The sequence below is a fragment of the Sapajus apella genome, unplaced genomic scaffold (assembly GCF_009761245.1).
Source record: "Sapajus apella isolate SASKATOON/1434 unplaced genomic scaffold, GSC_monkey_1.0 scaffold10, whole genome shotgun sequence".
NCBI lineage: Eukaryota > Metazoa > Chordata > Mammalia > Primates > Cebidae > Sapajus > Sapajus apella.
This window is the reverse complement of record NW_022436950.1, coordinates 42,649,881-42,675,590: the sequence shown is the minus strand read 5'-3', so window position 1 is coordinate 42,675,590 and position 25,710 is coordinate 42,649,881. Positions and strand designations below refer to the sequence as shown.

Below are 25,710 nucleotides of genomic sequence, written 5' to 3'. Positions count from 1 at the left end.
AACTAAATCACAGCAATTCATCTGACTGTTGAGTCCTGCTACCCTGAAGTACACACATACTTGGCACCTGTGATAATGGCAATATTTTTTTATTATGTAACTGCACTTCTTATTTCATACTGAATTGCTACAGAATCTAGAAATCACTTGTTTCATACAGACTTTATATATATACATAATATATAACTAAAACGAAGAACTGCCAATTTTTAAGAATTTCTAGAACACAGAAACACATTCAAAACCTAACAGAGAAACACATAAGCATTCCTACCTCCAAAGCTTTGTCATACTGTTTGTTTGAAATATATAGTTCAGCTGCTATGTTAACATCTTCCATGGAGACTAGGCCCTGGTGTTTTGAGAAAGCTTCATCAATTATGTTAATAGCAGAAGTAACATCATTGGCTTCATAGTAACTCCTAAAAAAAGTAAGTGGCAAAATGGATGAATGTTTACTTAACGTCAATTATAAAACTCATTTCTTGCTTAGGCTATATAACAATGAATGGTGATTTTCATTTTCTTAGAATTTGAGAGAAATATATATTTTCTTAAAATCATAATCAGAACTGATCCAGAAAAAATGTGCAATGTCATTAAAACAGTGTCATAATTTCAAGCATCTCACTCTCCAAAAATCATTCCAGCTCATTCCCTCTGTAATCCAATACCAAACTCTTCTACCTCAAAAGATCTACAAAGCATAGGTCCTACCACTTTTTCACCATCACCTGCACCCTTCCTGTACTTACTTTCTTCCCTCTCCATGTGGCCCAACATTATAATTACTCCTTTGCACATATCCTCAGTTCTCTTACCCTGCTGCTCTTCCTTGATTAAAATCACTCAATAAAATTCCAAGCCTGGTTAAAGTCCAACTATATCTACTCTTCACTACCACCTGCCCAGCTGACCATGCCAACTGGTCTCACTCTAAATTAATGACCAGTACCCTCAAGCAGGTCTGTGGTACTGATGAGCAGTATTACTAGTTACCTATTTCAGTACTTCTCAAACTTGAATGTGCATATGGATCAACTGACTATCTTGTAAAAACACGTGTTCAGATCTAGTAGAGCTGGGGCAGGCCTGAGATCCTGCATTTCTGACAAGCTTCCAGGTGATGCAAATACTGCCAGTCTGTGGGGCAGTAATGTCCTAGACAACTATTTGACATCTTCTATCTTCAAACCTCCAGCAGTCTCCCAGTCCTCACTCTCAGTTGATGACCTTGCTTGATATTTTTACCAAGAAAAGGGAATCAAATCAGAACATCCCACATATATCCAGCACCTCTATCTTGTTACCAGTATCTTTGGCCATATCATCTGCCTTCCCCTTTATCAGAGATAAATGATTGTATACATGAAAATAACCCCGAGTTTGATCCCATTCCCTATAATCTATTTAAGGATATTACTCAGGAAACTGCCCCTTCCCTCACAAATCTTCAATGTGTTCCTCAATTTTTGATTACTCCCACCTAAATAAATTGTAATTTTTCTCAACTTAAAAAATTCTTCCATCCCTACAACCCATTCCTCTGCTCCCTTTGCAAATTCCCCCAAAGTTGTCCACCCCTCATACCATCTCCAATGCCTCTCCTCCCATTCTCTTTTTAACCTAATCCAATCAACTTTTCCTCTTCCCCACTCAGCCAATATTTCCAGTCAACTTGTTGCTAAATCTGTCAATTCTCAGTGCTCATTTTACATGATCTATCTGTAGTATCTCACACAGATGATGATCCCTCCTCCTTGAAGTGCTTTCTTCAATTAAATTCTAGAACATCACGTTGTTCTCTGTTTCCTCCTACTTCACTTGTCATTTCCTTTTAGTCTTCCTGCTGTTTCTTCTTCTTCCTGACTTCTAAACATTGAAGTGTCGCCCTCTATACCCTTTCCACCTCCCCAACCCACCCTTCATATTCAATATATCAGAAAATCTTGAGAGCTCAGCCTTCAAAACACATACATAATCTGATTACTTCGTACCAGCTTCTGATGCTTCCATCCTGGTCCACGTTACCATTTTCCTTTCTGTGTATCACTATAGTAATTTCCTAACTGGTCTCCATGTTTCTGCCCTTCCACTGTTCAATCTATTCTCAAAAGAGCAGCCAGAATTGATGCATTTAAAATTTAAGTCAGACCATGGCACTTTTCCACTCAAAACCCTCCAGTGACTTCGAAACTCATTCAGAATAAAAGCTAAAGCCCTTACAATAGCCCAAAAGGGCTAAATGATCTATTCCTGATACCTCTCTGCACTGCTCCCTTAATTCTTCAGCATCCCTAAATAAACTTTGCACATGCCATTTCCTTTACTTGTGATACTCTTCCCTGAATATCTGTTCTCATACCTCCTTCAGTTCACCTTTAGTCAGTATGACCATACCACAGAGAATTAAGTCCGTCTCTAATCATTCTATCTTAAAAATAACACTGCCCATACCTCAAATCCCTATTCCTTTTTCCTGCTTTATTTTTCTTCATATTACTTTATCAACATCTGATATACTACATATTTAGCTATTTATTTACTGCCTATCGCCCTCACTAAGCTTTACAAGAGCAGGGGATATTAAAAAGTTGTTAAATAGTAGCCATCCTGGTTTCCTGTATAGTATCTAGTGCCAAAGATATATTCAATATTTCTGGAGGGAAAGTAGGGATTGAAGGGAAAACTTAAACAGAAGTTGCAGTGATAGAATTCCGTGAAGGAAAGACCTTAGTGGCATTGGCAGACTGACAATCATTAATCATATATAATACTCAAAAAAGTATTATATATAATGGAAGTGGAAAACCAATTTACTATATAGGCCACCTAACATTTCACAAAGTCAAAGCCTACTGGACTAACCACTGTGACAGCTACAGATTTAACTAACAGCAAATAACCTGGGAAGACCCTCAGTGCTCATGGTATTCCATCAGGGATCAACTTAGGGTTGCCTTCCCTCAACAAATTTCCTAGAAATGCTTTCTAGTAGTCCTATATAACCCATCCCTGGGAGGGTAAGGGAGAGTTTCACAGCTAAACATCATTGTGATAAAGGCCATGGGATTAATAGGGTTAACTCTAATGTACCCTGATGGAGATTTTATTCCTAGACCAAAATATAATATCATATCTCTAGAATAAAAAGCATATCACAAGGCACTGCTCAACAAAAATGTTTCCTACTTTGTTTTGCTGTGCAGCATACCAGAGAAGTAAATGCAGTAGGGTATATTTTAGAATAAAATACATACCACCATCAATAACGTGCCAACTGTAAAAGAAAATTTTTATAGTCTTAAAATATTATGTACTGGCTCAAGATAAATAATAAAATAATAAAAGACCCTGGATCATTAACATTTCATTGGCACATATACAATAAAAAATTATTTTTTTAATTGCAAATATACGCAATTTCAACTAAGTTTGGAAACCTGAGAACCTACTCATTTTTTTAGGACATGTCCCATTTTTAAACCTCTGAGCACTTGAAATGTAATCTTATATACACAATTTTCTAAGCAATGACAAAACTGACTTGGAAAAGAGAAGTAATGAAAATTGGGTACAATCTAAACATTCAGGGCTAGGCGTGCTGGCTCACACCTGTAATCCTAGCACTTTGGGAGGCCAAAGCAGAAGAAATGCTTCAGGTCAGAAGTTTAAGACCAGCTTGAGCAACACAGCAAGACCCTGTCTCTACAAAAAAATTTAAAAATTAGCCAGGTGTGGTGGCGTGCACCTGTAGTCCCAGCTACTCAAGAGGCTGGGTAAGAGGATCACTTGAGCTCAGAAGTTCAAGGCTGCAGTGAACTATAAACACACCATTATACTCCAGCCTGGGTGACACAGCAAGATCCTGTCTCAAAAAACAAAACAATAAAATATATAAGGCAAAACACTTCTCGAACTTCAATGAAAGTACTTTCTATTTCAAATATATGCTTTGATTTGCAAAACAAGATTAATAAGGGTAACTAGATACATTTCGCTCCAAACTTACTTTGCCATATCTCTAGCCAGCTGCATGAAACGTTCACCATCAGACGGAGACAACAGGTTTAAAATACGCCTATAACCATCCATGGCCATTTTATGATCACCCATCTGTTCGTAAAGGCTTGATCGCTCCCACAGATAACGGACATTAGTAGGTTCATATTTAAGAGCTAAAAAGAAAGAAGTACAAATTATTTATCACAAAAAAGAGTGCATAGTATCTGGGTATGATCTATCATCTTCTCAGAAAATTTAATAAGCAAACTAATTCATCAATGGAACGAAGGGAGTTATTCTGAATAAATCTTCACAGGAACTCTTGACTAGGTTTGACGTAAGACCAAATAGAATCTGAATCTCAATAGTAATCTTCTTAATGTGGTCAATCTAGTCAGATGTTAATCCTCAAGGAACAGCTTAAAACCAACACTGATCTTGGTGAGAAACTGAAGGTACTGTTCATCTACCAACTTTTGTGTTGTATTATCTCACAACATTAAAAAAGTCCCTGATAAACATGAGAACAGAGGAACCCCAAATACCTACCTCTAGAATAAGAGACAATAGAAACAAATTTATTTCGGCCAATATCACACTTGAATAGCAAATGCAATTATCAAAAAACCTATTATGTCACATCTTGTCAAAGTGAAAAAAAATTTTTTTAATTACCTTTCGTGTAGCAAAAAATAGCCTGCTTAATATTGTCTTGTTCCAGAGACATTTCTGCCAGTCTAACCCATTCTTCTGTGTCACTGGGATTTAAATGTGCAGCAATCAACTCAAACTGCAATGATTTTTCCATGTCACCTTGGTCCTCATATATCATGGCAAGAGTAGAGAATGGCTCATAAGCCAGAGGAGCTATAATGAATTAAAAAAATTAATTCCATTGGCTGAGAGAAGAGGTTTGAGTTGATGTCAATCCCCTGGTTCAAACTGTGTGTCTTTTTAAAAATACCTAAATTCTTCAAATCACTCTGGCAAAATTATACAAACTGTTTAAGGCAAGTTAAAATAAATGCTAGTTATATCTGCTTTATTTTCACACATTTTTAGCATTTTTAAAGCATTGCTTTCTCTAAGCAAGGTATAATTTCATGAAAAATTCTAATCTCTACCACATCTTCCTCATGAAAATCCCCCTTTGCTCAGGATAAACATGGCTCAGTATCAGCAGGTTCATCCCAATAAACCCCAGTCACATCAGTGGGGCTGAATCTTCATGATTTAGCTCCCACACCAAGGAGTATGGTATGAATGAATAGATGATACCTAAGCAGCAGCTAAACGGATATCAAAGTGACTGGCTAGTCTACATTTCTGAAATATTGTTTCTGAAACAAAATTCAAAGATTATGAGGTATTAAAGTCAAAGATTTTTGTCAAAAACAATTATAAACTAAAATAAAGGAACAGATAATATTGGAAAGTAGGAACCAAATGAAACATACTAAAGGAAAAAATCTGTTTAATCTTAAGCAGTAGCCTCAAATTCCCTAATGAAAATCCAGGAAATTATAGTAAGACTTCTAAAAGGACCCTAGTCTAACCAAAAAGAAATGCCAAATTATTGAAAAGATAAAAGTTCACTGTATTATACAGCTACCCAAACCACTCTGCAGGGCAAAATTTGGCAAAATATCAAAGAAACAAAATAATAAATATAAGTAGTTAAAAAAAAAACACTAACGATATCATTCAATATGCCCAAGATGCACCATTTAATTGACAGATAAGATGACAAGTTTAAACTTCTTTTACCAAAAAATAGATTAACATAATCTAGTACTGCAAGATCTAGAAAACGAAAGGAAAAAAGAAAGCTCAAGTGGCTTTAACATAATGTATTTGCCATATTTAAAAAACACTGACAACTCAAGTCTGAACCCTTCAACTGAAACATTAAAAACAAAAACAAAAAAGGTAACTGTGAAAATTCAACAAATATTAATCTCATTGAATCATACTCTGAGATTTTCATTTTCTTGTGAAAAATGGCAAGTACCATTACCACAATTACCCTTAAGCTTCTGAACATATTTTACAAACAATACTGTGAGGTGTTCCTCCATTTAATTCAGACTCTTAAACTGCTATTATCAAAAAAGTTCCCACAGAAAACACCTTGTCTTATGATTTCCATGCACATCAATATCGCCTCTTCACGTTCTCCTCGAGCAAAACGAATGTTGGCTTCACCCATGAGACCTCTCAGAGCTCTGGGAAGTTTACTCCGAGGCCTCTTCTCCTGTATGGAAGAAAAATGACAGATTAAAACATAGTGAAGTCTTAGATTTCAATTCCAACCATATTAATATAAAATATAATAAAACTGAAATTTTCCTTTAAACATTTTCAGTTTTTTGAAACTCAGAATTAAATGGCTGCAATTTTAATTGACTCTTTAACATTAAAGTTTATATTGCAGGAAAAAGTCTAAAACTGGCCATACGTGGTGACTCGCTCTTGTAATCCCAGCACTTTGGGAGGCTGAGGCAGGTGGATCAATTGAGGCCAGGAGTTCAACCAACCTGGCCAACATGGTGAAACCCTGTCTCTACTGAAAATACAAAAAATTAGCCAGGAATGGTGGTACATGCCCACAATCCCGGCTACTCGGGAGGCTGAGGCATGAGATTCACTTGAACCTGGGACACACAGGTTACAGTGAGCCAAGATCATGCCACTGCACTCCAGCCTGGATGACAGATCAAGACTGTCTCATTAAAAAAAAAAAAAAAAAAAAGTCTAAAACACAATTGCAGGGAAAAAAGTGGTTAGGAGCTACTAAATTACTAATTAGAATAAGAAATGTAGAGCTGGATGCTGCAAAATGGATTTATATGCCAGGATTATGATGTAATCTACTGAAGATCCCCCTTCTTTAAAATTTATCTACTCAGAATGAACTTGTTTAAAAAAGTATCAAGTTATAGTATGTACATGGACATTTTTTTTTTGAGACAGGGTCTCACTCTGTTGCCCAGGCCACAGCACAGTGGCGTGATCTCAGCTCACTGCAGCCTCTACTTCCTGGGCTCAAGCATCCTCCCACCTCAGGCTTCAGAGTGGCTAGGACCACAGGAGTGCACTACCAAATCTGGATAATTTTTTAAAAAATTTTGTAGAGACAGAACCTCACTATGTTGCCTAGGTTGGTCTCAAACGTCTGGGCTCAAGCAATTCTGCCTCAGCCTCCCAAACTACTGCAATTACAGGTATGAGACACTGTGCTTTGCCAGTATGGACCTTTTAATAGCAAAACCAAAGTCCATTTTGACATATGCAATAATTAAGGTTTTGTCTGTGTGTGTGTATGTGTGTTAGATCTTACCTTTCTGGCATGTTTTTCTTTTTTTAATAAATGGCCCAATTGGTTTAAATGAGCCATTTTGCTTTGACTTTTTATTTATTTATTTATTGTATTGCACTTATTTTTTTGAGACAGAGTCTCATTCTGACACCTAGGTTGAAGTGCTGCAGCCTTGACTTCTCCAGGCTCAGATGATCCTCCTTCCTCAGCCTCCCGAGCAGCTGGGACTACAGGCACACCACCACACCCAGCTATAATTAAGATTTCACATAAAAATTATCTAACAGGAAACATAATAAACAAATAACAATAGTTGTATCATAATATTTCCTTTCATACAGTTCGAACAGTTTCCCAGATTTCTTTTTCAGTTACTATGTCACAATTACAGATTTCTTTTTCAATTACTATGTCACTTTCTTCATTGTTTATAAATACCAAAGGAACAATTTACTTTCATCATTTTCTTGGTTTCACGATTGAGAACCATCTCCAATACAAATACATCGCCAGCAGTAGGTTGCTCAGATGTTTCTTCCTCCTCCTCCTCCTCTTCTTCCTCTTCCTCCTCCTCATCTTCATTCTCTCCAAGCATGGAAGCAAAGACTTTGTGAACTGACTTACTCACTCCATCTGAAGTTTCTCCTGAGAAAAAAGACATTGATGTTGGGGGAAAAAAACACTGTAGAATTCTCAGTGAAAAACAAGTATTTCCTGAGTATAAATTTTTACCCCAGTAACGCCAAATTTCAAAGTAAAAAACAGTAAATGAACATCCTCAAAAAACAAATCAAAGAAGAAAGTTATCACAAAGTCATGTATTTTATTCCGTTGGAATAGCTGACTCATCCTTTAGGCTGCATCCAGATTTATAGGCAAAATTAACTGAAATATCAGAAGCACATACAATAATAGGAAAAAAAGCAGAAGAATTATTAAGACATAGACCTAAGAACTAAACAAGCCTGGTAGTACGGAACCCTGGTGGTATAGCATAGTGGTTAAAAGTGAGGGCTCTAGGGCCAAGCTGTCTGGTTCCAGACTTAATCTATCACTAGCTATATAACTTCAGGAAATTACTGAAGCTCCTCTATACCTGTTTCTTTTTGCAAAAAGCGTTAATAATTTATAAGGCTACTTTGAGGACAAAATGATTATGAGTGTGTGTGTATGTGTATACACTTAGAATGCCTAGCATATAGTAAAAACCCATGGAATGCTATTATTAGTATTAAAATAGCTTTATTATTTCAGGACTAAAATAACATGAAAGTAGCTCATCTGTATCTTAGGATACCACCATAGTATAATATAATGATTTTTGAATGTCAATAATGACTTTGAATTATCAAAAAAAAGTTAAGTTCAGAAACCAGTTTTCTGTTAAAACAGAGACATTGCTATTGTTTGAATATCTGTTCTCTCCAAGTCTCAAATTGAAATTTATTCCCCAATGTGCCAATATTAAGAGGTGAGGCCTTTAAGACAGACTGGGTCTTAAACCCAATAATAGATTAATCCATTGATGGTTTAATGGGTTATCATAAGAGTGGGACTAATGGCTTTACAAGAAGAGGAAGAGAAACCTGAGCTAGCGTGCTCAGCCTCCTCCTCATGTGATACCCTATATTGTCTTGGGACTCTGAAGAATCTCTACCAACAAAAAGGTCCTCAACAGATGTGGTTCCTCTACCTGGGACTTCTCAGCCTCCCTAACTGTAAGAAATAAATAATTTTTCCTTATAAATTACCCAGTTTCAAGTATTCTGTTACAAGCAACAGAGAACAAAGATAGACATGTAACATATTTCTAGAAAAGTTCCAACAAAAGTCAAAATTTTAAGTATATATAGATATATATATACGTGCATATCTCTATGTATGCATGTATATATTATACATATATACATGTATATCTCTATATATGCATGTATATATCTATTTTGTGTTCAAAAACTTTATTTATTTTTTTTGTGAGACAGTCTCATCCACCGCCCAGGCCAGAGTGCAGTGGTGCAATCTCAGCTCACTGCAGCCTCTGCCTCCCAGGTTCAAGTGATTCTCATGCCTCAGCCTCCTGAGTAGCTGAGATTATAGGCATGAGCCACCGCACCTGGCTAATTTTTGTATTATTTAGTAGAGATGGGGGTCTCGCCATGTTGTCCAGGTTGGTCTTGAACTTCTGACCTCAGGTGATCCACCCACCTCCACCTGCCAAAGTGCTGGGATTACAGGCATGAGCTACCACACCTGGCTTTTTTTTTTTTTTTTTTTTTTTGAGACAGAGTCTCACTCTGTCACCCAGGCTGGAGTGCAGTGGTGTGATCTTGGCTCACTACAACCTCTGCCTTCTGGGTTCAAGTGATCCACCTTAGCCTACCGAATAGCTGGGAGTATAGGCGTGTGCCAACACACCCAGCTATTTTTGTAGTTTTAGTAGAGACTGGGTTTCGTCGTGTTGGCCAGGCTGGTCTTGAACTCCTGACCTCAAATGATCCACCTGCCTCAGCCTCCCAAACTGCTGGGATTGTAAGCGTGAATGACTGCACCCAGCCTGTGTTAAAAAAAAACTCTTAAGCAAGGTCAGGGGTTCGAGACCAGACTGGCCAAGATGGTGAAACCCCGTCTCTACTAAAAAATACAAAAATTAGCCAGGCGCAGTGGCAAGCGCCTGTAATCCCAACTACACAGAAGGCTAAAGAAAGAGAATCACTTGAACCTGGGAGGCAGAGGTTGCAGTGAGCCGAGATCTCGCCACTGCACTCTAGCCTGGGTGACAGAACAAGATTCCATCTCCAAGAAAAAAAAAAAAAAAAAACTGGTAAGCATACTCATTTAAGCGAAAAACTTCAAATGCCAAAGATGCTGTATAAATGAGTCATAAGGATCATATTCAAGAATTCGGAAAAAAAAAAAAGAATTCTGATCATCCAAAACAAAGATGAAAAGAAATGTGTAAAATTTATCACAGGAAAAAAGAAGAAAAATTGTATGATCCATCCTGATAAAAAGAAGCATTTGATAAAATCCAATACCCTTTCCTAATAAAAATTATTAGTCAACTAAATATGAAAGGGAGTATCTTTCATTTCAATAAGAGTATCTACAAAAATTTTCCCCAAACACAGCTAATGGTGAATTACTGAAAATTACTAAGACTGGGGCAAAGTTGCCCACTACCACCACTTACGTTGTTTTACTGGTGGTCCTAGCCAATGTAATGAGAAATAAAAGGCATAAAGATGTCAAGGAAAAAATAAAATTATCATGTCACAGATGATATGATTATATACATAGAAGACCCAAAATAAATCTATATACAAATGATAAGAATATATTTATTTAGCAAGGTTGCTGAACACAAGGTCAATATATAAAAATTACAGTTTCATGTATGAGCATCAATGAATTGAAAACGAAATTAAAAGAAGACCCTATCTTCACCATGTGTAAGAAACGTGTGAAGAGCAAGTATTTAGTGGTGTATTTAGTACTGTCCAGGGTCAAAGGACAACCCTAGTGGCCACATATTTCAATTAGCAGACTTTGCCAAAGCTTCTGCAAAACTGACCCCTTCTGCTCTGAATACATGCTCATACTTACCAAGAGTCTTGGTAGAGTTGTGGGACAATTCCTTCCTAGGAAATTAGGAGCTTTATATCTTACAAGAACTGATGAGATAATTTGAGCAGAAGCCAGCCAGTCCTTGTGTGCCTGACTGCTCATGATGAGCCTGAATTGGACTCAGTTCACCCCTTTCTGAGGGCATAATGGCTAGCTTTTGGAAGCAGTGTTAGGTAACAGGACGGGCAGGCACCCACTTGTGCCTGCTGCTATAGTAGCTACTCAAACACCTGATGACAGAAGACCAGCTGCTCCTCTCAGCAGATAAGGAAGGACCCCCAAATTGTTAGAAGAACTTCAGCTGCCTTTTGTTTCCTTCAACATTTAAGTTCAGGGTACATGTGCAGGATGTGGAGGTTTGTTATACAGGTAAACGTGTCCCATGGTGATCTGCTGCATAGATCATCCGATCACCTAGATATTAAGCCCAGCAACTATTAGCTGTTCTGCCTGATGCTCTCCCTCCCCTACTCCAACAGGCTCCCGTGTGTGTTATTGTGTGTGTCACCCCGTTTTGTCCCTGTATTCTCATCATTCAGTTCCCACTTATAAGTGAGAATATGCGGTGTTTGGTCTTGTGTTCCTGTATTAGTTTGCTGAGGATAACATCTTCCAACTCCATCCATGTCCCTGCAAAGGACATGACCTCGTTCCTTTTTATCAGCTGCCTTTTCCACCGCACTTTCCTGACAGAATAAGAAACTGCAACCGCTAGTTTTCCCTCCTCTTTGCCCCGTTTTCCCCACTTGGTCCACGGAGGTAGGAACAAAACTTGTTTATTTTCTGCCACACTATACCTGTGTGTTCTCTGGGTAAATGCTTATTTGTTTAGAGGGAAAAGTTCAGGAGTTCGAGACGAACCTGACCAACATAGTGAAACCTCGTCTCTATTAAAAAAACACACACAAAAAATTAGCCAGGTCCGGTGGTGGGCACCTATAATCCCAACTACTCCAGAGGCTGAGGCAGGAGAATCGCTTGAGCCTGGGAGGTGGAGGCTGCAGTAAGGTGAGATCGCGCTATTGCACTTCAGCCTGGGCAATAAGAGCAAAACTCCATTTCAAAAAAAAAAAGAAGCAAACTGTACTTCTAACCCCTAGAACTAGACAGTTGTTATCAGTCCCTATACATGAAGCTACATTCTTCTTGGCAGTTCAGCATCCCAAGTAACTTGATCTGGTAGTAAATGGATACCCTGAGATATTATCAGCATTCTGATCCCCCAAAAAGGGTATCTATCACTGAAAATTAATAAATTTGCTTACTAGTTAATTAACAAGGCTACAATGAATTTAATTAGTCTGGGTGCACTAACCAAATTTAATATCTGGACACGCAAAGCCAAGGACTGGATGCTAGAAAGAGGTAGCCTACCCAGACACGAATGTTGTGTGTGAAGTTCCATGTGGACAACCAACTTACATTTCCACCTTATCTCCCTATAACTAAAGCAGTGGTTTGGAAGCCACTTTATATTGAAGTGTAATTCATTACAATTTGAGGGAGTATAGTCTGGAAGTGATTAGTTACTAACTGAGAGGCCCAATTTAAAAAATAATGAATCCTAAAAAGCTCCCAAATATATATTGATGTCAATTAAAACACTTTTCCAACACTAGGGCTCACACAAAAAAATAACTATCAGGGTATTCAATAACTCGACAAATATTTATTGGGCACCTGCTATATACCAAGCATTATGCTCTTGATAAACCAGGTAATCAACAGAATATCACTGCAGTGAAAATACAATGTTTTACTAAATTACTTTGCTTGCATACTCTAAACATTCAATGTAGGCAGCACATAATTTTAACATACCTTCATTGACATCTTTGTCTTGGGATTTGGTAGAATTAATTCCTGATGATGATGGAACTTCAGAGTCATCGGGATTTTCTTCAGCTGATAGTCTTCCTTTTTCCTGAAGACTCTGTGATTGAAAATTACTTAATGATTCCAAAAAGTAATGCAGACTTAGCTCTCCTCAGCCACAGAGCACCTGGTTCTAGTCCTAGCTTTGCCACTCAGGCATTTTGTGACCATGGGTTGGCAGTTTATAGAATAGGGCATTTGCCTCATTTTCTATTTCTACAAAACTTGAGCTGTAACACATACACAGTAGGTGGAATCTAAGTTTGAACACTATCAAAGCATTTCAAAGTACTTAGATCTTACCCTTCAATCTGTCATTTGTAAAAAAATAAACAACTTAATATATTTCACTAATGAACACACTGTATCCTAACATTTTAAATAAAAAGATGTCTTGGTGGCTCACACCTGTAATCCAACCACTTTGGGAGGCCGAGACAGGCGGATTCCTTGACCTCAGGAGCTGGAGACCAGCCTGGGAAACATGGAGAAACCCTGCCTCTACAAAAAATACACAAATTAGCAGAGTGTGATGGCTAACCCTGTGGTCACAAATACTCAGAGGCTGAGGTAGGAGGACTGCTTGAGTCCGGGAGGCAGAAGTTGCAGTAAGCCGAAATCTCATCACTGCCCTCTAGCCAGGGTGACAGAGCGAGACGCTGTCTGAAAATAAAACAAAATGAAATAAATAAAAAGATGAGTCCCTACTAGTCTCATGAATTATGAAGTTTGCTACCAGCAAACTTCAAAAGGTTTAATTAATTTTCTCTTGGACTTGAAGCAAGAAAGTTCAGATATTTCTTTCTGCTTTTTTTTTTTTTTTTTGAGACAGTCTCGCACCATCAGGCTGGAGTGCAGTGGCACGATCTTGGTTCACTGCAACTTCCGCCTCCCGGGTTCAAGAGATTCTCTTGCCTCAGATTCCCGAGTAGCTGGGACTACAGGCACGCACCACCACGCCCAACTAATTTTTGTATTTTTAGTAGAGACGGGGTTTCACCATGTTGGCCAGCATGGTCTCAAACTCTTGACCTCATGATCCGCCCGCCTCCCGAAGTGCTGGGATTACAGGCGTGTGCCACCGCACGCGGCCAAGTTCAGATGTTTCTAAGTGCAGGGAAAAAGATATGCGTGAGGATTATCTTCTTATCGAACAATACTTTTTTTTGTGGACTATTACTTCACTCCAGTGGGAGATTCCTCAAAAACTGGAGCTCAATCGTTCCAGTTCAGAAAGAGCCACTGAGGCCTAAAGAAGAGAGGTGAGCTGCTCATCCATTGTCACAAAACGACTTAGTGGCAAAGCTGGGCTAGAACCTGACACTGTGACTACAAACTCTTCACCCCACCTTCCATTTAACTTACCAGCATTAAGCTACTCTGAGATAAAAACGTAGTATTAGAGGGGGAAAAGAAGAGGTTACCATCAAGACAAAAGCTTTCCGGTGGGGGAAAACGTTTTAAGAAGCTTAGCACAGGGATGAAGGGTGACAATCGGAGTTTCTCTAAGATAAAGAAGCTGCTGAAAGTTCCCAGCCCGCCCCATCACAGCGAAAGCGGTTGTCTGGCTCCCCCACACCTAAGTGCAGCAGGGCAACGAGAGTCAAGGGCACCGTGGCCTAGCATTGCCTCACTTTCTTCTCGCGGGTTTTTCTCTCTTCTCTCCGCCGTTCGAACTCCTCGAAGGAGATTTTCCCTTCCAGGTAGTCGATGAGTTCCGGACTGAACCCCGACATGTTTGTAGGCTCTGTCAGTGCAGCCCCAAGAACCCTGACAGAGAACCGGAAGAGCAGCGCCTTCCAGACGCTACCTCGCGCCGGTGCAAACAAGAGCAGGAAACCGGCGTCCTTCCGTGAAACCCTCCCGGTCTCCGCGGTAGCCGCAGCACTCGGGTTCCGCCTGCGCGCCCGGCCGGGATCTACTTACGGGATGCGCGACCCAAGCTGCGGTGCTTTAGCACAGCGGACTCGTTCGGCCGCCTCTCTCAGCTCTCGTTCCAGATTATTAGATAGCTATTTTAAAAAGTGCTTTGAATATATTTTCTTTAATCTAGATAATTTCCCTCAATTCTTCACTAAGATGTTGGTTTCATTCTCCCATTTTCTTTTCTGTATGTTCTTTAATTTGATCGCTGCTGTGTGATATGTTTTTCTTAATTTAACCATTTTCTCTGCCACGTGCATGTTTCACTTTCCAGTTCTCCCCTGCCACAGAAAGCTAAAATTCTCCCGCAATGTATACTTTAAATCCCACTCCCGAAGGCCGGGCGCGGTGGCTCACGCCTGTAATCCCAGTACTTTGGGAGGCCAAGGTGGGCGGATCACTAGGTTAGGAGTTCGAGACCAGCCTGACCAAGGTAGAGAAACCCTGTCTCTACCTTAAAAAAAAAATACACACACACACACACACACACACACACACACACACACACACACACACACACACACACACACACACACACACACATATATATATACACAAAAATTAGCCAGGCATGGTGGCAGGCACGCCTGTAATCCCAGCTAGTCGGGAGGCTGAGGCAGGAGAATCACTTAAACCCAGGACACTGAAGGTTGCAGTGAGCCGAGATTGTGCCACTGCACTCCAGCCTGGGCGACAGAGAGACTCTGTCTCAAAAAACAAACAAACAAAAACCACTCCCACCAGTCCCCGCTTCCTCCCCACACCAGAATCCTCAAACTCTCCCTTTCCTCAAACGCCTTCTCAGTCTGTAAATACGTTCACCTGGGCTTCCTGTTCCACCTCTCCCAAGTTTTCTTCCTTTCCTAACAGCAAACTTTCGGAAAGAAGCAAATACTTGGCATGGTTATTATGCATTATTGCCCGTTTGCTATATAACAAATACATCAGCCATCTACTGTTTTAAACATATTACATACATATCTCAAAATAATCCTTCTTTCAAAGTGGATGTTATTCCTAATGCTATGATCTCTAATAAGTAGTAGAGCCAGGATTTGAACCCTGGTCTCTGATTCCAAGTGCCATGCTTGGAATTATAATATGCTGCCTCCTCTGAATGGCACAGTCTTTCAACTTCTACACACTCCTGTGATTTATATTTTCCCTTGTATTATTATCTGTCTATTTGTCCAATTCTAGAGACACTAGCTGTAAACATCTTGAGAACAGCACTAGCTGCTGCATCATTGTAAACTCTACTGTATGGCCTAATAATTAGTACTGAAAACACATTTGTGAATTAAATAGGATGGAATTGAAAGTGCCTTTGGAACTGTGGGCAATGGAGCTGAAGTACGGGAATATAGCTCAATATGAAGCTAAGGTTAATGACAAGTTACAGGGAGAGTATCACCTAGCCATCTTTATGACAATCTAGGTGATGATAAACAGCAGAAGGATGGGAGAATGAGGGGCCAGGACCTGCAAGAGCGGGACTGCCAAGTGAGAAGAAAATATCTCACAGCTAGAAGCCATCCCCTTTCTCATGAGGAAGGATCTTCAGAGTCCTACCTGGGTATAAAACATGGAAGGTGAGCAGGATGGAGTGTGTTAAAGCAATGTACTTAAACCACTTATAGGGAAATTCTCCCCTAAGTTTTCCCAGACAGTTGAGGAACTATGTCTAAGAGGAATTTAGGAATCTCCAGTTTTAACTCTCCTAGAGGAAAAGAAGATAAATCAAGTGAGGAGGGATGGTTACTGTAAGGAGAATACTCTCCTAAGACCCAAATGGCTTAGACTATGTTGTCTTATTGTTGGCTATCTGAAATATGGAAATAACAATTCTGGAGATATATATTCATGTTATGAAGAACAGGAAGCAGTGAACGAGGGGTAGGAGAGTCGTTTTTCTGGTTTGTTTTTTGTGGGGTTTGTTTTTTTTTTTTTTTTTTTTGGCTATGAAACACTTTAAGGATATGAAAGTTATTTTAGAGGTCAGACTGTTGCAAAATATCTTGAAATTTCAATCTTTCTGTTTTTCTTTCCCCCACTTACTTGGAAGAGATTTGTTCCCAATGAGTCAGAGGTATCCACATTACCTTGAGATTAAGTGGAATGGTTATGGCAATAATAAAAATATATTCAGCCTTGTTTTGAGAATCAAAATGGAAAGTCTGAAGGAAGCAGAACATTGAATTTTTACCATGACCATATAATTATAATCATACATTCTTTCTTCTTGCCAGGGAAAAGAGCCATGTGGGATGGAGTGTGACCCTATGTGTGAGACTATTTTTCCATGGCTCTTTCATTGTTCTCCAAAAGCTTGTGATAGCTTTATTCTAGGCTAGCTTTTCAAGGCTGTTTTCAAATCAAACAGACTTGAAAGGTAGCTCTATTGTCTCCTTCTGGAGCAGGGAGCGAATCTGTTTTCTGAACAGTATAAGAAATGTTTCCTTCTGGGCAAAGCTTGGGCATGTCAATAGCAGTCTCATTAGAAGAGTGGGGATTTCCTAAGTTTGGAGTTCCTCAGCTGTGGCATAAACCCACTTGTGTCCAGCATACCCCTGGATCCACATTCACATGGCCCCCTTGATACTTGGAGGGGTAAGGAAAACTGATGTGAGTGTAAAACTCATGCCGCTACCTGCCATGCTATCAGTAACAAAGTCAGTTGTCTCAGATATAGGTGTCTCATGTATCTGCCAAGATTGATAAAAATGTAGAAGGCTAGTGTGTAGCTTGCAGGTAGAATAAAAGCTCACACTCTTAGCAGTTCTTGGCCACCCTAGATCTGGGACAGGGGACAATAGGCCAAGTACGGGGGAATGGGGTACTCATTGAAGAAGAGCAGAGGCTCCTCTCAGTGTTGAGTGATTGCCAAGGACCTACATAGAGAAGTACCAGAGACTCCTCCAGAGTCTAAAACACCTGCAAAACATTTATTTGCATTGGAGCAAACACTAAATTTCATCTATGTTCTAGCAGTAGTTCTCAGCCAAGAGCGAAAGCAATTTTAGAAATGTGTGTAGGGAGGGTATTGTTTGTTTGTTTGAGACAGAGTCTTACTGTGTCGCCCAGGCTGGAGTGCAGTGACATCATGATCTTGGCTCACCGCAACCTCCACATTCTGGGTTCAAGTGATTCTCCTGCTTCAGCCTCCTGAAGGTGTGAGCCACCATGCCCAACTAATTTTTATATTTTTAGTAGAGACAGGGTTTCACCATATGAAGCCAGGTTAGTCTCGAAATCCTGACCTTGGGTGATCTGCCCACCTCTCCCTCCCAAAGTTCTGGGATTACAGGTGTGAGCCACCACACCCAGCCCCCAGGAGGTTTTGATTGTCAAAATGATAGGGCAGATCTGAGGGAACTACTAACATAGAGTATCTGGGGACCAGGTGTGCTAATTGATCATGCACAGTGATAATTTGGCTTCCCCCTACTGCCAATAGCATTACCATTAAGAAACTCTAGTCAGTGTGAGGTATGGGCTTCCATCTGTAAAAATTTTCCAGCTGAAGGATGAATGTCGCTGCCCTGAAACTTTGCAAGCTCATAGCTAAATGTCCCATATGAATGCCCTTTCTTTTCAAAACCCTGAAACTGATAAGCATTTCCTTTGTGGAGGTCTTAACAACCAGAGCAGGGATAGCAGTGAGAAAGGGAAAACCAGCCACTAGTACTTGGAACTTAACAGTGGTGAAAAACTCCCTACCACTCTACCATTTGTATGAATAAACTATACTATGATGAGGAATAGCTCATCAAGAATTACTTACATTTTTTAAATGACAACAAAAAAATTCTGACATTAACTAAAAGCAGCTTCCATTACTGTGTGAAGACTGGCTGAACAGCACATGTTTATTTCAATTCAACAAGTATCTATTGAACACTTGCTCCATGCTAGGCATTGTACTAGGTGCTGGGGAAATAAAGGTGAATTAGATACGGTCTCTGCTCACAAAGACCTCACCACTGTTCAGGAGAAACAGACACATATACAACTAATTACAATAGAACATCTTAAACCAGACACAAAATCTGTTCTTGCACAAATATTTTATTTTTTCATATACAATAGCAATAATCCACCAAAAAAGTCACAGTAAACTATTTTAAAATGCACAGACTGTCAGGACAATGTTGCATTTTTAGCACAACATTATAGATGTGGCTATCTATAAAGATACAGGAAAAGTAGCTGTTCCAAATAAGAATATGGGAATCAGAATAACTCAGCATGAGCTAGAGTAAGAAGGGCAGGGGCTGGATGGAAAGAGAGGAAATCACCTGTGTCTACTTTTCCTTACTGAGGAGGTTGTGTATGGGAGCAAGGGCTGGGGCATTGCTAGAATATTTGATGTGGCACAGTGTCCACCTCTGAATATTTTGGCAAAAGCATCTTCAGAGGCATTGACAACTTCCAGAATCCCATGTTTGTTGTTGTTGTTTGCTTCCATTTTAACTTAATTGTAGCTGTTTATCACTTGCCCTCATTTCTTATGAAACTAAAACTGTGAGGTCTTTTAGTAGTATGTGCTGAATGTGGGGATGCATCTTCTTTTCAGGGAAGGAAGACAAATTTTAAAACCAATCCCCATCACATATAATGAATTTTACTATAGAAAAAGTGAATGTGTCACTGTCAAAAAATATATTGGTTGATAAAATATAATAAACATAAAAGACAAGTTTTAAAAACAAGCTTTAAGAAACATCTAATTTAGAAGATTATAATCTCTTTTCAGTTTGTGATGTTTTTGTAACTCCTACAAATACATGCAGTGTTCTACATCAATATTTATGGTTATACAGGAAAAACACTCCATAAATATGCATAGAAATCATAGTTCCAGCAATTTATATGTAAATCTGGAAATGTGGAATAAAATCATTACAAACTGAAATATAAAAATGAAGGGGAAAAAAAAGTCCACAAAAGTTTAGCTAAGATAGTGGTTGAATTTTTCTAATGAGAAGCTTCATCTGTAGTTTTAAAATAGCCAGACACCTGAAAGAACAAGACAATGTTATAATTAAATAGAAAATGAAGACTACACAATCAACCCAAAGACCCCAAAATCAACATGTTTTAATGAAAGCTCTTTTTGTCTTCATTTTCTCACCAGAGATAAAAGGAACATAGAGCTCATAATTATGAAATATACTCCAAATCAGAAGCTTTGTTTTTTTTCATAAAGTTAAATAATTCCTGTTCTTTTATGATACCACCAATCAGGTGCTTTATCAGTTTCCTGCCCTTAAATATTACCTCATTCCATGCTCACATGAAAGTATGTATTTGATATTTTCTATGATACTTTCTGTAAGACAGAAACTAGTATCTGTAATTTACAGATGAAGAAACTGAGACTTACAAGCAATTTATCTGCCTTTTACTAAAGAAGGTAGCATGGTATTAATAACTATTCTCTGATACCCTAAGGCCAAAGTGTGAATAATAGTCAAGAGAAAACTTCATTAACATCTTACTGTTTCTTCTATTTTATTTTCTCATTTTAGAACACTATCTAAGGGCATATTCCACATGGTAAGTTATATGTTCTTTTCAGAATACCAATCATTATTTTTTAATCATCACATTTGAAAGAACTAATATTGCAAACCCTTTCACAAACATAATAAAGCACAAGAGAGGTATGCTTCCTCAGAATTTCAAAATTACACTTGTGGGAGAATGGGAAAAGATTTTAATTATGATTCCATTCCCTTTATTATTCAGCTAAACAAAAAGCTAACAGATTGAAATCATAAAATATTTGCTTGGAATGCGCGATACTTGTTCTTTGTAAATGGTAGGTATTGGTTTGATAGGAATAATAAAATAATAAGAGCAATGAAATTCAAATCCTTTTTCTATGAGAAAAATGCCATCCTTACTACTAGTCAACTTTTCTTCCTATAGGTGAGGAGTTCAAGCTCAAATATATGCATACTACTTTATCCCCCAAAGAACCATTCTTTTAACTTCTAATTCCCATTTAATCCAACAACTTAATTTGACATATTTCTTTATGTAGATTTTCTACACAGCTATATCACCTTGTCTGGAAAAAGATATAGGTAAGAATGTGGCCATGTTACTAATTTAATAATCCTATTAAGAGGGATCATTCTATCATTTTAATATGTCTCTCCCTGGATAACTATGCTTAAAAAATCAAAACTGTCATTTCTTTTTAAAACAGGACTGTGAAATACCTGCCTGAACCAAATCCAAATACTTAACAGTGATGAGTATAAGCAGAACTGAGCACTTATTTCTATGGAGAAATAAAACAATTTTTCAAATAAATACTTTCAGAATACCTACTTTATGGCTGAAATGTATGTTAGGACAGATCCTGTGAATAAAGGGCCACATTTTACCTGGGCTCAGAAGAAACTTTCAGCCTTTGAGATAACTGTGAAAGGAGTTTTTCTGCTCTTCACAATCTGCAAATGCAGAAGCAAGAAGTTCTGGTCGGAAAGAGAGGGGTCTGGGGTTCTCATCCATGGGGAAAGGATTTGGAAACGTTCCAAGATCAAGACCTCTGCCCTTAAAATACACCTGAAGGCTTCTGAAAAACTAAAGAGAGAAAGAAAATGTTCATTGGTGGATATAAATGAAACACCTAAAATAAAAGTGAATTTTTTTTCCTCTATTTTTCTCCTGAATTGACTTTAAGGCTAATCTAGGAGGCAAAAGGTTGGAAATCAAAATCCAGAAATACAAGTACAAGCTTCAGCTACTTCTCCTCCCCTCCTCTGTGCCTTCTGACATTTCAACCCTAACCAAGATGATTTACCATTCTTAGTGAAAAATGAAGGAAGAATATGGAACAGCACCACAATTCAAAGATTCATTGTGAACTATCTCTGAGTACTAAGGTCAGAGATGAAACTGAACTCCATAATGAGCAACTCAGTATCTCCTCTTCCTTGATAAGATCTCTGTTGCTACTTTCTGCAAGTTTCTTTTCAAAGTTTTTCAGATTTCCATTAGGAAATGAACACAGAAGATGTGCAAAGTGCTACCTGCTTTGATGCAGGACAGGTAAAGCCCAAAACTGGGGCTTAGCCCAGGAGGGTTCTTGGCTTTGCCCAGAAAAGAATCTAAGGGCAGGCTGGTTGTGGTAACAATCTTTTATTGAAAGGTACTGTTCCTACCAGAACAAGGCTAACTCATAAGTAGTGCACCCAGAGTTGACAACATATGGGCTCTTAGCAACTGTGTTTATAATCACTTTCAAATATATGCAAATTAAGGGATGGTTAATACAAATATAAGGGGGTTTAGAACTTTCTAGGAAAGAGGTGGTAACTTCTGGATCATTGCCACAGAAAGGAGTGGTAACTTCCAGGTCATTGCCATGACATTTATAAACTGTCAGGACACTGGTGGGTGAATCATATCCAGAACAACGAGAGCAGATAGGGATCACTTTTGTCACTATCTGCTGGTTTCATACAGTTTTTTCACTTTATCCTCTCTGGACCAGATCCTGTTTTGGTCAGCAGTTGTGACCAGAAAACAAATCCTGCTGGTCTCTTATCTCAGTTTATTTTAATCCTATGTTGTTAAATTTCACATCATTCACTTTAGAAAAAAAAAATTTGGAATAGTCATGTCAACATGTTTGTTGTATTTGGCATATTGTTTTCAAGAGAATGTTTAGTGATCTTTTGAATTCTATTTTCTAGATAACTATATGTTAAAAATATGCCTAGTAAATTGATACCCATGCAGGGTCAACTTTCAATTTTTGCAATTGAGCTTGGCAATTACTATTTATATGGTAACTTGTTTTATCATCAGTTAAATCTAAGATGTGCAAAAGCAATTCCCTGTTACTCTCTTGATTTTGTATATGTATTAGAAGTCAAGGCTACAAAGTCAATGTATATATAAGATCAGTTACAAATGAAATGCCCTATGTGTGTATAAGATTGTTTCCAAATATAAATTTGTTTCTCTTTACAGAAACAAATGTAAATTGGCCAGAGAAATAATAGGTTGCCAACCACTAGGGTAGTAAAATTCTGGTCCAGTCCTGTTGGAGAATCTTCTCAACACTTGGTAGCCCCCTTTCCACTATGCTCTGGAAAACAGAATGCTTCATGCATAAATCCAAAGAGGCATTAGTTCTATCCTGAAACCCAGGCCCCAGGTGTGTTCTTACCAAATCTCCGTTTCTGGGGTTATTGAGTGGCTTCCATTCTGGGGTTATTGAGTGGCTTCCATTTGTCTTCATTTCTTAATGTGGCTCCATGCACATGCCCAAGTAGCACCAGGGCAACACGTAGTAGCAGGAGAGGTGCTGTGGTCATGGTGGAGTGAAGCTGAGTGAAACAGGGGATTGGAGAGCTGTCCATGGTCACTGAGAGATAGTCAGGGAAAAGAGAAGGAAAGATGAAACATCTACAAAGGCAGACAAAGAAGGAGAAATAGCATACTGGTTTATCTAAGTTTTACAGCCATCTTTTTTCCATATTGACTTCTAAACGAGGATCCCCAAATCCAACTGATTAGCTTAAAGGTACCCATGATGATGAGAATGTTGTATAGTGATATGCGAAACAATTATGAACATAACATAGAAAGTCTGAGTATGCCTTTTCCATCTTTGAAAAAAAAGGTACTTTGTTGTCTCCAAAGAAAGTGCAATTCTTAAAATAATAACAAAAACCAAAACCTTAATTACTTTTAAGCCTTAAGATAGCAGTCTTAAAAAAAAAATACTTCACATACTGTGAGCTGAGAAACACACCTTACACACACATCTGAGACAGACAAACACATACCACACCAGTGTGAGTAGAGATTGTCTTCCACTCCAATGTGTGAAATGGAAACTGAGACACATCATAGAAAAGGCTAATAAGGCTTACCAGGAGTTCGATTTTGGCTGGCCCTCCTAGGCTAACCTGCCTATAATCAGCAAGGTAATTCATGGGTGCTTATAACCAATAGATTGGCTGCAGGTGGAAGTCACTGACGTGAGCAGGGGGAGTTCAAAAATAATGATTCCTTTTCATCCAAAGCACAAAGACCCTTGAGAGTCAGATCTTCAAGCTTCTTCAGGGACAAGCCCATTTTCCCTAGAAATGTGGCAGCCACTCCTTGAACCACTGAACATTTTATGTGGATTTTATAAAACATGCAATGTACTTACACATAGCAAAGTGATTTTCTCCTTTTTTCTTTTAAGGGAAGGGATATACATAGTAGTTGGGAATATTATGATGACTATCCCACCTGTTAGAATGTTCTTTTGGAGATATCATTTTTTTGAGTTAACAGCATTTTTTGAACAGAAAATTCTATTGTGAGACACAAAATTACTCTTTTTGACTTATACCTTGTACTTTTCCTGAGAATCTCAAGAAGCTTTAGAAGTTTTAATTAGTGGCATTGTTTATCATAATATCCCTTAAAATAGAGCAAGAAGATAGCACGTTTCATGGAAAAAAAGAAAAATTACTATACCTACAACATTCTCTTGCTGAATAAATGCCATCTGTAGAAAATGGTAGGCCAAGAAATTGGACTTGAGTTGTGACGTTGCTTTGGTTCCAATTATTTAGAAGAAAATTTAGAACAAGTTATTTGTTGAGAAGCCTGGTGATCTGGACTGGAAATTAGCAAATCTGGCTACAGTCTCTGCCTTGCCATCTTCACCCTTAGCAAGTTACTATGACCTGTGACCTTCGTTCGTTCATCTCCTCTGTTTATTCAGTCAGCAGACTTTTAGGAAGTGGCTACTATGTGCCAGGCACTGCACTAGGCTTTGAGGATTAAATGGTAAGAATAACAAATACAGTCCTTACCCTCATTAAATAAAGTGGTGGGCAAGAGAAACATTAATCAAATCATTATACAACCAAATGTGTACGTATAAGTGAACAATCATTTCTATGAAAAAGCGAGTGCTATGAAAGTACGGAAAAGGGGGATTTGGGCCAGCTGCAGTGGCTCATGCCTGTAATCCCAGCACTTTGGGAGGCTGAGGCAGGTGGATCGCCTGAGATCAGGAGTTTAAGACCAGCCTGGCCAACATGGTGAAACCCCGTCTCTATTAAAAATACAAAAATTAGCCAGGCGTGGTAGCAGGCGCCTATAATCCCAGCTACTTGGGAGGCTGAGGCAGGCAAATTGCTTGAACCCAGGAGGCAGAGGTTGAAGTGAACTGAGATCATACCACTGCACTCCAGCTTGGGGGACAAGAGCAGATTTCACCTCAAAGAAAAGAAAAGGGGAATTTGATTCAGTCTGAGGGGCCAGGGAAGGCTTCTGTGGGGAGATGACCTTACATCTGGTCAATTGAATAGGAGTTACTTAGGCAATCTGAGGAGGACAGAGGGAGAAGTGTGTCAAACAAGGTGAACAGCTGCGCTAGGAATGGGGCACGGGGCACATTAAAGGAACTTAAATTATGCCAGTTGTAGAGGGAGCAAGTAGGGAGCCTGATGCAAAATAGGGCTGGAGAGGTAGTCAGATTATGACCTTTCAGCTACAAGTAATACTGATTAAAGGGTTTTAGGCATCTAAGCAGCTTGATCATACTTGCATTTTTAAAAGATTATTCTGGTTGCAATGGGGAAGACAGACTGAGCTAGAAAAGAGGGCTGCCCAAAGCCAATTAGCTGGCTACACAGTTGTCCAGGCAGGAAAGGATGTTAATTTGGATTAGGGCAGGGTTTGCACAGATGCAGAGTTGTGGGTAGATCTGAGAGAGATTTATAAGGGATTGTTAATGTACTGAATACTATGAGGCGGGAGGCGAAGGAGACGTGAGTTTCAAAACCAGTTGCTGGGTCTGTGGGTTATGCAAATAAATGGGTTACAGTGCCATTCACCGAGATATCATACCTAGGCATGGAGGAGTGAAGATCCTGATTTCATTTGGAATGTGTTGAGTTAGAGGAGCCTTTGAGATTTCCTCATGAGGATGG

At 38.8% G+C, this 25,710-nt stretch overlaps 2 protein-coding genes across 3 annotated transcripts in view; both read right to left on the bottom strand.

Moving 5' to 3' along the window:
* The window catches only part of GTF3C3 (general transcription factor IIIC subunit 3), a 49,462-nt gene extending 34,724 nt beyond the window's left edge, over window positions 1-14,738 (bottom strand). Inside the window, exons 1-7 of one of the 2 annotated variants that reach the window (XM_032278786.1) lie at window positions 14,458-14,738; window positions 12,770-12,881; window positions 7,779-7,969; window positions 6,136-6,259; window positions 4,681-4,872; window positions 4,013-4,178; window positions 275-422 (exon numbers count right to left, since the gene is read on the bottom strand). In XM_032278786.1, the coding sequence (XP_032134677.1) occupies window positions 275-422; window positions 4,013-4,178; window positions 4,681-4,872; window positions 6,136-6,259; window positions 7,779-7,969; window positions 12,770-12,881; window positions 14,458-14,559 (1,035 nt within the window). In that variant the 5' untranslated portion in view covers window positions 14,560-14,738. Of the gene's footprint in view, window positions 1-274; window positions 423-4,012; window positions 4,179-4,680; window positions 4,873-6,135; window positions 6,260-7,778; window positions 7,970-12,769; window positions 12,882-14,188 lie in introns of both variants that reach the window. The other variant, XM_032278787.1, reaches the window with a different exon arrangement.
* Window positions 14,739-18,568: 3,830 nt separating this feature from the next.
* On the bottom strand, window positions 18,569-23,851 carry CUNH2orf66 (chromosome unknown C2orf66 homolog). Its single transcript, XM_032278806.1, has 4 exons — window positions 23,755-23,851; window positions 22,969-23,219; window positions 22,254-22,259; window positions 18,569-21,343 (listed from the first exon to the last, which is right to left on the bottom strand). The coding sequence occupies exons 1-4, from the start codon at window positions 23,849-23,851 to the stop codon at window positions 21,164-21,166; spliced, it is 534 nt and encodes a 177-aa protein (XP_032134697.1). The 3' UTR covers window positions 18,569-21,163.
* Between the last annotated feature and the right edge of the window lie 1,859 nt (window positions 23,852-25,710).

Excerpts from the sequence above, each read along its gene's own strand:
- CUNH2orf66 (XM_032278806.1), bottom strand. The coding sequence starts at position 23,851 with ATGGGCTTGTCCCTGAAGAAGCTTGAAGATCTGACTCTCAAGGGTCTT. Across the intron at positions 23,220-23,754 it reads TTTGAACTCCCCCTGCTCAC|ATAAACCAGTATGCTATTTC; the intron begins GTCAGTGACTTC and ends TGTAAAACTTAG.